General features: G+C 50.2%; 1 protein-coding gene across 3 annotated transcripts in view; it reads right to left on the bottom strand.

The window, feature by feature from the left end:
• Positions 1-10,000, bottom strand: part of nrp2a (neuropilin 2a) — a 79,760-nt gene that overhangs the window by 19,953 nt on the left and 49,807 nt on the right. For all 3 annotated transcript variants that reach the window (XM_080024552.1, XM_080024553.1, XM_080024554.1), the window contains exons 8-11: positions 6,875-7,019; positions 3,528-3,703; positions 2,801-2,980; positions 2,553-2,697 (exon numbers count right to left, since the gene is read on the bottom strand). In XM_080024552.1, coding sequence (XP_079880678.1) covers positions 2,553-2,697; positions 2,801-2,980; positions 3,528-3,703; positions 6,875-7,019 — 646 coding nt within the window. The remainder of the gene's footprint in view (positions 1-2,552; positions 2,698-2,800; positions 2,981-3,527; positions 3,704-6,874; positions 7,020-10,000) is intronic.

The raw sequence follows: 10,000 nt of genomic DNA, 5'->3' as shown, positions 1-10,000 counted from the left end.
GTGTGTGTGTGTGTGTGTGTGTGTGTGTGTGTGCGTGGCCGGGCGAGAGGAGCGACGTAAATGGGAGCGAGCGACGGAAGAGGGGTGTGAGCAAATGACGAGACGGAAAAAAAAAGAGGAGGGAGGGCAACATAGGCACGGAAACAGAAACAGAACAATAACAGCGACGGACCCGCCTGCGCCGGGCTTCGGGGTAGAAAACAATACGAGCGGAGATTCGAGGGGGGAGCAGCAAACTGAGAGAGAGGGAGAGAGAGAGAGGGAGAGAACGACAGACAAACAGAGTGACGGCAGCTGTAGTGTCAGCTCATCCATTGCTCCAAATTCATGTCCGGCATCTTAGTACGAACTCTCCTGAATTCGCATTAGCTTTTTAGCACGAGATAAATCATATTATTTTTAAGATTATTATTTTGGTACGGCCGTCTGATGCGTTTTTTTTGTTTGTTGTCAGAAACAGAATCAGCTACACTTACATACTAGGGATTTGTTCCGGTGAGGTTTGGTGCATTTCGCTGCAGACTACATAGACTACACACAGTATAAATTATGGTTATGATTATATAGGGTATAAATTATGAATATGAATTATTACTATGTTCTAACTATCTTATTATAGTATGTACAGTAGTGCAGTGGGACAGGGGTAGTAACATACACCCCTACACCTGTCCCACTGCACCAAAAATGGGGTAAGACCCGCTAACATCTGGCATTAGTCATTAGCGGGAAAGGTAACACCCGGGTTTCATTCCCGGGAAAAATGACAAATGCGTTTGGCTCCGGCTCGGATCGGCTGTGATTGAAACACGACACCCGGGTAGACCCAATTTCCACCTCTTGAGCGGAGCGATTCGACGCACGTCGGAGTTCTGGACGTTGCCGCGTGATTAGACAGGAATATTAAGAATCCAAAAACAAATTCAGAAGTCGTTGACTTTTTTCCATTAAAGGCTTTGAGTGGGGACGGCTCCGTGGGAAGCCCCACCGGGCACGGCGCCGCTCCAGCACCCCAGTCCCAGCACCCCACTGCCAGCACCCCACTCCAGAACCCCAGTCCCAGCACCGCCCCAAGCCGGTCTCCGAACCGGAGGAGCATCTCCACCACCCGTTGCTGAAGGACTGGCATTAGGTGCTGCTGGTGCGCGGGTGCGTGCATGGATACTCCATGCTGGTTTCTACTGGGTTTTTTTCCCCCCAATCACACCGGTACCATGACACGGCCCTTTTCCGACGTGTTCATGAAGTCGAACGCGACACACCAGAAAATAAGAGGAAGGCATACTCCTCCACTACGGCGCGTTCAAAAAACCCGGCGATACCCCGCTTATTTAGGTGCAAAAACGGTATTATACTTCTGGGCTACCCCCCACAAGCCCCCATCCCCTCCAACCCTCTCTCACAAAAAATGGCTTTCAGTTTTTTGGTTGACATTGCCAAGGGTCGCTGTTATTCACAGGAAAAAGCGTGATTGCACACATACTGACACACAAATACACAAATACACAAAGGACACAAAACCCTCCTTCACATATATAACACAAAGGGTTTGGATGGCAATTGTTGCTGTAGAAAAAAACAAAACACAAAAGCAGAGGTGTGCGTGTGTGTGTGTGTGTGTGTATGTGTGTGTTTTGGACGTCCCATTTTAGTAGTGTAAAGATGACGATGACGGGATTCTTAAATATTTAATATCTGGGTTGTTTCTCAGCCTAATAAGCAACAACAAGGCCACAGAGGTTAACTAACAAACACACACACACACACACACACACACACACGCACACACGCGCGCACGCACGCACACGCACGCACACGCACGCATGCACACGCACACCCGCACACACACATACAGATAATGTGTATTTAGTGTTTGCAGAATTAGAATTTGTGTGTGTGTGTGTGTGTGTGTGTGTGTACGCTGCAAGGAGCAGTCCCCCTGAACTGGCCCAGGGGGAGTGGCAAGCAGCGAGGGTCCAGATGTTTGTGTGTATGTGCATTTGGTTTATTCATCTGTCAATGTGGTCTGTTCTCCAGATGTGAACACACACGCACACACGCACACACCCCCCCCCCCCCCACACACACACACACACACACACACACACACACACAGACACACACACACACACACACACACACACACACACACACACACACACACACACACACACACACACACACACACACACACACACACACACACCTCCTGGGACACATTCCAGGCCTCATCCCTCCATTCTATCTCGCTGATCACTGGTAAAAAAAAAAAGCTCACAGAGATTCTGACTCAATGACCAAATGTTTCCAGATAAAAAATCATGGGTCCACTCCAAAATAATCTCCCCAGGGCGTACCTGGACCTTCCCTCACATTTTTTTCGGCTGAACTCCATCCACATCTGGCTGGACCCCGACGAGGTCCCGTTTGTTGAGCAATGAGACGCGCTCTTCATGTAAAGAAGGCCCTGTGCTCCCAGTCATCTCAACCTGGTTGGATGTGGCACGGTGATATGATGTCATAGTTGACAGTTGGGAGCGTTGGCTTCCTACCTGGAAGATCGCAGCCCAGGATCTCCACCCTCATCCCGATCCCGACCGGAGACCACCTCTCTGGGTAGAACCGGATCAGCTGGGCCACCGTCTCTTCGAAGCGCCGCAGCTCCGGTGTGTCGTAGTGCGTGTTCCCCTCGAAAACCTAAGGAATGTCAGACGACCCCGCCCCCCTGGAGTGTCAGATCTGAATTTCGGAACAAGTGGATAACGCTGTCGATAGATGAACCCTCCCCTGTTTCGCTTACCTTGGGCAAGCTGGTCTTGCTGTCCATTATGAAGCTCCAGTCTTTCCCGTCCACGCTGTAGGCCACTTTGTACTTCCGGACAAAGGCCCGGTTGTCGGTCGTTGCCCCGCCCGCTGCTTCGCCCCCTCTGGCCCCCTGGGTGATAACCCCGCGCACCGTTTTGGGGACGCCGAGATCCACCTGGGTGGTTGAGATCAATGAGCTCATAAGAAACATCCAGTGATCATCATCGAGCGATCGAGACATCCGATGTCATCTGACGTGAACTCTGACGAATGAAAAGTACAATTAGTTGGAAATGAATCTGATCTGGGGTTTGAGATCCGTGCTCGGGCTCTTCGCAGGTGCCAAAATTTGGACCTGAACTCTATTGGATCAGGGAAAATCATCTGATGGGGGAAAAAAACATATAAAAAAAAAACAACCTAGACGCGTTTTCCCCTAAGACGTTACAGAACTGACCCAAACACAATCGGCCCTAATAAAATTTGGACCCGGACCCCAACTGGTCCTGAGTTGAGCCCCGGGTAGTCATGCTCTAATCTGGAGTGCCGTATACATTTAGTCCACGCTCGACTCCAGCCCCGTTGTGGCCTGGAAGTCCACTGTGTTAGCTTCAAGGCCACAACATCGTCATATCATGAAGACCATGAGGAGATAATGAGATATGAACATCGCCCGGATACCCTGAGCAGGGAGGGCGCGTGACTGACTACTTGTACGGTACCTGCAGCCACTCCTCCCCGGCCAGCGGCTGGGCGGGGCCGGGGAACCAGCCCGAGCGGCTGGCCACCAGGCGGGCGGCCGCCGGATTCCACACCATCTCCCGGCTGGAGGACGCCGTGATCTGGGCGTCAGGGAGGAGGCCCGACAGCAGGCCCTGGAGGTCCGAGCACGGCACATCTGGACGGGGATTGGGAGGGGGGAGAGAGAGAGAAAGAGAGAGAGCGGGGGAGAGGGTGAAGGAGATTACTTACATTTAGCGCCTGCCAGATGATTGAGCGCACTCACAGGTCCCCGCAAAAACCCTCCCACAGATACACACGTCCCCACCAGGGAGTTGTTGAGCCCGACCGCAGGCCTTTACTGGCGGCCACTGAGCATTAAGAGTTTTTTAAAGCCACACAAGCCAGAGAGAGAGAGAGAGAGAGAGAGAGAGAGAGAGAGAGAGAGAGAGAGAGAGAGAGAGGGAGAGAGAGGATGATGCGAAAGTGAGAGAAAGAGAGAGAGAGAGAGAGAGAGAGAGAGAGAGAGAGAGGGAGAGAGAGGATGATGCGAAAGTGAGAGAAAGAGAGAGCGAGAGAGAGAGAGAGAGAGAGAGAGAGAGAGAGAGGAAACACATTCCTTGATAAAAAAGCGATGGGCTCGGTGTTTTAGCCTGCAATTAAACCCCCATTAGAGCGAAAAAAGCATATTTCAACGTCACCGCTTGAAAAGCCTCCCTGACAATTCAATTGAAGGTCAGCGCGGCTGCGTGTTTTACATCTTGTGTAATGCATATAGCGTCAAGTTCTATTGTCTACGTACGCCATGCGGGCTATTGTCTAATGGCTTCGCCGAAACAGATTGAACAGAGAGAGAGAGAGAGAGAGAGAGAGAGCGAGCAAGAAAAGAGAAATGGAAAGTAGGTGAGAAAGTTGACGCCGGGGAAGCGAGGGAGCGGCGAAAAAGAGGGACGTCAAGCGGAAAGAACGGAGGACGGACAGAGCGATCCAGCGCCAGAAGGAGCCTGGCACCGGAGCGACAGATCCGAGGCCCGCGGGAAGGCAAGGGGGGGGGGGGAGCGAGAGAGATAGCGTGGAGAGGGGCACTCCTGGGGAGAGGTAGAGAGAGACGGAAGGAGGGAGGGAGGGGGCGGAACGGCGCGAAGAGGGGGAGATTAGAGACAAAGACGGAGAAGGTGTCGAGAGCGGAAGGCGGGAGGCGGGAGACGGGAGGGGGATCAGGACCAGGCGGAACAGAGGCGAAGGAGACGAGAAGGAGACGAAGGGGGAGGATTGGGAAGGATGGAATGAGGGAAGGATGGAAGGATGGAAGAAGGGAAGGATGGAAGGATGGAAGGAGGGAAGGAGACATAGGCGGAAGACAGGGGATAACGTTCACCGTACTGACGGTTTAAAAGAACCCAGATCAAAGTTTCATGTTGTTATGTCACTGCAAAGCAAGGCAGTGTAAATAATGGATACAAGGCACAGGAAGTGTACGAGTGTGAGTGTGTGTGCGTGTACGTGTGTATGTAGATTTCAAATGATGTTCCTCTTTTTCGAGGTCACCATCTATATTTGGCAACAGCCTGTGTATGCTGAAGAGTGTGTCTGTGTGTGTGTGTGTGTGTGTGTGTGTGTGTGTGTGTGTGTGTGTGTGAGTGTGTGTGTACGTAGACTGTAACAGCCAGGCTAACAGTCAATTCAATAGAAGATGGTGTGTGTGTGTGTGTGTGTGTGTCTATGTGTGTCAGTGTGTGTGTGTGTGTGATTGTTTGTGTGTGTCTGTGTGTGTGTGTGTCTGTCTGTGTGTGTGTGTGTGTCTGTTTGTGTGTGTCTGTTTGTGTGGGTCTGTGTGTGTGTGTGTGTGTGTGTGTGTGTGTGTTTGTGTGTGCGGTATGGGGGGCAAAGGGAAATCACAGTTTTGATGTCAAAGTGAAGCCATGAATGATTGATCCAGACTGGTTTGTGTCAGGATATGAAACAGCTCGTAGCAAAAGGAACAACTGCAACCCCTCTCCCCCCCGAAAAAAAAACGCTCCATGAAGACCACGAGAGGAAACCCAGAAAGTTGGAGTGATCGAGCGAGAGACAAAATCAAACAAAGTGGGTTAGAGAGCATCGGGGGAGAGAGAGAGAGAGACAGAGAGAGAGAGAGACAGCGAGAGAGAGAGAGAGAGGAGAGACATAGATTTCAAAATCTATATCCTACTTCAGCAGCAGCGTTGGTTTGCTCATCTCATTTATTCAGAGCAAACACTTTAATTCCTCTAAAAATGTAGTTTCAGAATTTTTCATGCTAATAAATATAAATTTCTGCTTAAATGATGAGCGGTCAGCAGACACCCTGATGCGTATGAATTTGTTATTTTCAGTGGATTTTTCGGGGCAAAATAATCGGATAACTGATATTATCTGCCAATATTATAACTTAGAATTTGTTGTCCACCGGGAAAGGGAAAGGGGTCAATTGCCTTTTTTTTAGGGCATTCACCCGCGTTTAAAAAACCCTGCATATACGCACAAATTTTTATCAATTACTTGTAAAAAACATACAGTATAAGATATTTGATAAAATATCAAGCCTGCAAATTTGGGGCTAAAACCCCAGCAGGGACGAATATAATATTATAATAGGCCTATCATCGCCAGCCAATGTCAACAGAGCAGTATTGACTTAACTCAAGGTTGAGTGAAGCAATGGAAAGTCATACGAACATTTGTATTGCTGCCATCTTGGCCAGGGCTCCCTCGAAAAAAAGAGACTTGTAATCCCTACCTGGCCCAATAAAGATTGGAATTATACTGACTGCTACTCGCGGCTTCTAAATCTGTTCATGCTTGATAGCGGTGGAATTGCAACTGATACCGATAGTGCTTCGGATCCCAGATATCGGCCGATATATTAGGGCCAGGCCCTAATATTCGCGAGGAGGAAGTGAAACGGAGCTCTTTTGAAAACGCCGCCGTCGGAACCACCAGCTCGCATCGGCTACAAACCCACGAGCGACGGCCGACGAGCGTTGTGTTGTTCTCCGTGCCTCTATTAAAAGTCTAAAAGTCTCTCCAACTTTAGGAATGGCATCCGTACAGTATTGTGTCCGAATATTATGAAGAAGCTCAAATACGCATGCGGGTCAAGTTGTATCACATATTGTCGCCCCCTACCGGCCTGGCGTGCAGCATGTGAGCTTTTCAAATCATCTTTATTTTTTAAACGGGACACACACGCACACACACACACACACACACACACACACACACACACACACACACACACACACACACACACACACACACACACACACACACACACACACACACACACACACACACACACACACACACACACACACACACACACACACACCTGTGATCTGGCAGCCGTACAGCTCGAAGCGCAGGGCGATGCCGTTCCTCCAGGTCTGCGGCCGGATGCGCACGAAGCGGGCGAGCACCGGCTGCGGGACGCGGTTCAGGACCACCTCGGTCGGGTCGGTGTTGGCGTGGAACACCTGGGGGGAAAACCCGAGCGGGCGAGCAGTCAGCGAGGGGCTAATTGCGGCAAACTAATACCAAGCGAGTACTGCCTTGCTGGGCACTTAAGTTCATTTCTCAGGCATCTGCGCTCGTATATTCTTTCTGACGAGACTTTGGACTTTTACTCCACCTCATTTCGGAGCAAATAATACCTACATTTTACTCTACTGCATTTCTACGACATTCAGGTTGCATTCGTTCTGTAAAATAAAATCTGGATTAATATTGATATATATCAGTTTATATTATATCATTTTTTTGTAAATTGTAATCAGAATGAGCACTCATCTGTAGAAAAAGAGGTACAGTAGGACTTAGCGCCGAATTATAGTGATAATTACAATAATAACCTTTATTTGTGTAGAACCGACATGCAAGTCAAAGTACTTTTCATTAGGAGGTCATCAAAAAGCAAAAATAAAAGCAAAGCAAACAAGCACATTTTTTTTTTTTTATAAAAATAGGTAAATATTATGCTATAGTCATTTCAGATTTGGCTCATCAAATTTTAGACCGTTATATCAGGGCACTGGATGTGAGTGTATACATAGTATGGAGTGTAAATGTCAGTCATTTTGTGCCTGTATTTGTACTTTTACTTAAGAACTGAACAACTAAGATGACCGAACTTGGCCTTAATGACTTGTTGACATTCACATTTGATATCTCTCACAATGTCCTTTTCAATATATGTTATTATTTTCCCGTAAGTTACATTCCTACGGAGAGTCGTTACTCTGTGTTTCCATATCCGCCTGCTCAGCACTTTTCCCGGCCATCCCGGAAGGCGCGCCCCTCTCGCAGCCCCGTCCTTCTGCCCCTCTGGGATTTTCGGGGAGTGTTTCCTCGCCCGTCTGAGGGTTAAGGGGTCGGCGGGGCGGCGCTGTCAAACTGTCCTTCGGACGTGGTTCTGTGGAGCCCCGGGAGGCCGGGATGGAACCGGGGATAAAGGGCTGTACAAATAAACCTGATTTGATACGACTTGATCTGCCTGTAAACAGAACATGGGACGCGCACGCACCTCGACACCTTCGTCCTCGCATGTGTTTGTACAAGAGCGTTGACGTTGAAAAGAAGAGCAGCCGCGAGAACTTGAGCGATGAGCGGCGAAAAAGAAAAAAGAAATCGCCCCCGGGCATCACGGGACCATCTGTCCGTCCAAACAAGGAAGTAACTCGACTACCCTGGTTACGTTGCCCTTTGACCTCCGCGGTGATTTTTTTTAAGAACTGTCGACGCGCACGCAATGACGCTCTCCTCGTCTTCTACTCCTTCACCTCGTCCGCCCACATTGTTTCGCTTGGCTGAACACGCCGACACACACACACACACACACACACACACACACACACACACACACACACACACACACACACACTTTGGACAAAGCGCCTAGACAACCCAAACAGAGATCCAATGTCACCGGCCCAGCTGTCAGTGTGTTTTCCAGGGTCAGGGGTGCGACGCCGGAAGGGTGGGAAAGACCGAAACACCTCTCTTCCTCTCGTACTCACTCCATCTCTTTCACACTTACACACACACACACACAGGCACGTGTGCACACGCATGCACACAGGCACACACACACACGCGCGCACACACACACACACACACACACACACAGACACACACGCGCACACACACAGGCATGCTGACTCGACCGATCCGCCCGCATCGATGCTCTACGCTGGTGGCCATAGGAGAACAGTGGGAGACATGACCCGACACGGCTGAAGCTGATTGGCTGTCACGGGCAGAGGAAGGCCTCCCAGGTGGAGGGGATGCGAGCGAGGGTCCACATCCTGGGGAGCTCGCCCTCAGGCATCAACAACCACCGCCCCCTCCCTTTCCCCTCAACCAGCGAAACACAGAGCGGGGGCGGAGGTGAAAGGCCGACCGCGGCACCCGAGGTAGCCGGGTCGCTTCCTGTTTTGGCTCGACAGACGTCCCGCGATGCTCAAGGACGGAGGGGGGCGGGGGGCTGTAAATGCTTCGATGACAGACGCAAGTCTTCCTCTCCTCTCCTTCAACAACTCCCCTCTCCGTTCTTCTGGGACAGGTTTGCTTTTCAACAAAGCATCCCCTCCCATCCGCCCGCCGCCCCACCTGTCTCTGCTCGGCTGCGTTTTCGTCCAGCGTCCAGACCGCGTCCGCCTCAAAGCCTTTCATCGCCACTGCTCCATGTCCTTCGCATTCTAAATCTGTTTAATCATCCGGGCAGCCCACACCCCTCTCCTTAAAATGTACATACTGCGTATGGGTCGGGGTCGGTCGATTGATATTGCGGCGTGAGACTCGATGTCCCAAGCTTTCGGCGGACAAAGAGTGACGTACGGAGGAAGCATTGCTACGACAGTGGTTTATGATTTATTTATTTTTTGCTGTGAAACACATCAGCGTGGCACGAGTGTCTGACAGAGCCCGTCTAACAGGCTCACCAAAACTGGACAGTTGGAAGACTGGGAAAAAAACGTAGCCCGCTCCGACGAATCTCGATTTCTGCTGAGGCCCGCAGACGGTAGAGGTCAAAATTTTTAGCGCCAACAGCATGAATCCATGGACACAACCTGCCTCGTGTCAACAGTCCAGGGTGGTGGCGGTGGTGTGATGGTGCGGGGATTTTTTTTCCTTGCCACACTTTGGGCCTGTTAATACCGATCTATCATCGCTTGAATGCCACAGCCTATTTGAGTATGGTTGCTGACCGTGTGCATCTCTCCACGGCCAAAATTTAGCCATCTTCTAATGGCTACTTCCAGCATGATAATGCACCGTGTCACAAAGTAAACGTTGTCTCAAACCGGCTTTATGAACATGACAATGAGCTCAATGTTCTTCAGTTTCCTTCCCAGTCACAGGATCTGAATCCAATAGAACTCCTTTGGTATGTGATAGAACGGGAGATTCACAGCACGAATGTGCAGCTGACAAATCTGCAGGAATTGCGTGACGCAAT

The sequence above is a fragment of the Zeus faber genome (assembly GCF_960531495.2).
Source record: "Zeus faber genome assembly, chromosome: 2".
NCBI lineage: Eukaryota > Metazoa > Chordata > Actinopteri > Zeiformes > Zeidae > Zeus > Zeus faber.
The sequence above is the reverse complement of the archived record's forward strand: the minus strand, read 5'-3'. Positions and strand labels throughout refer to the sequence as shown.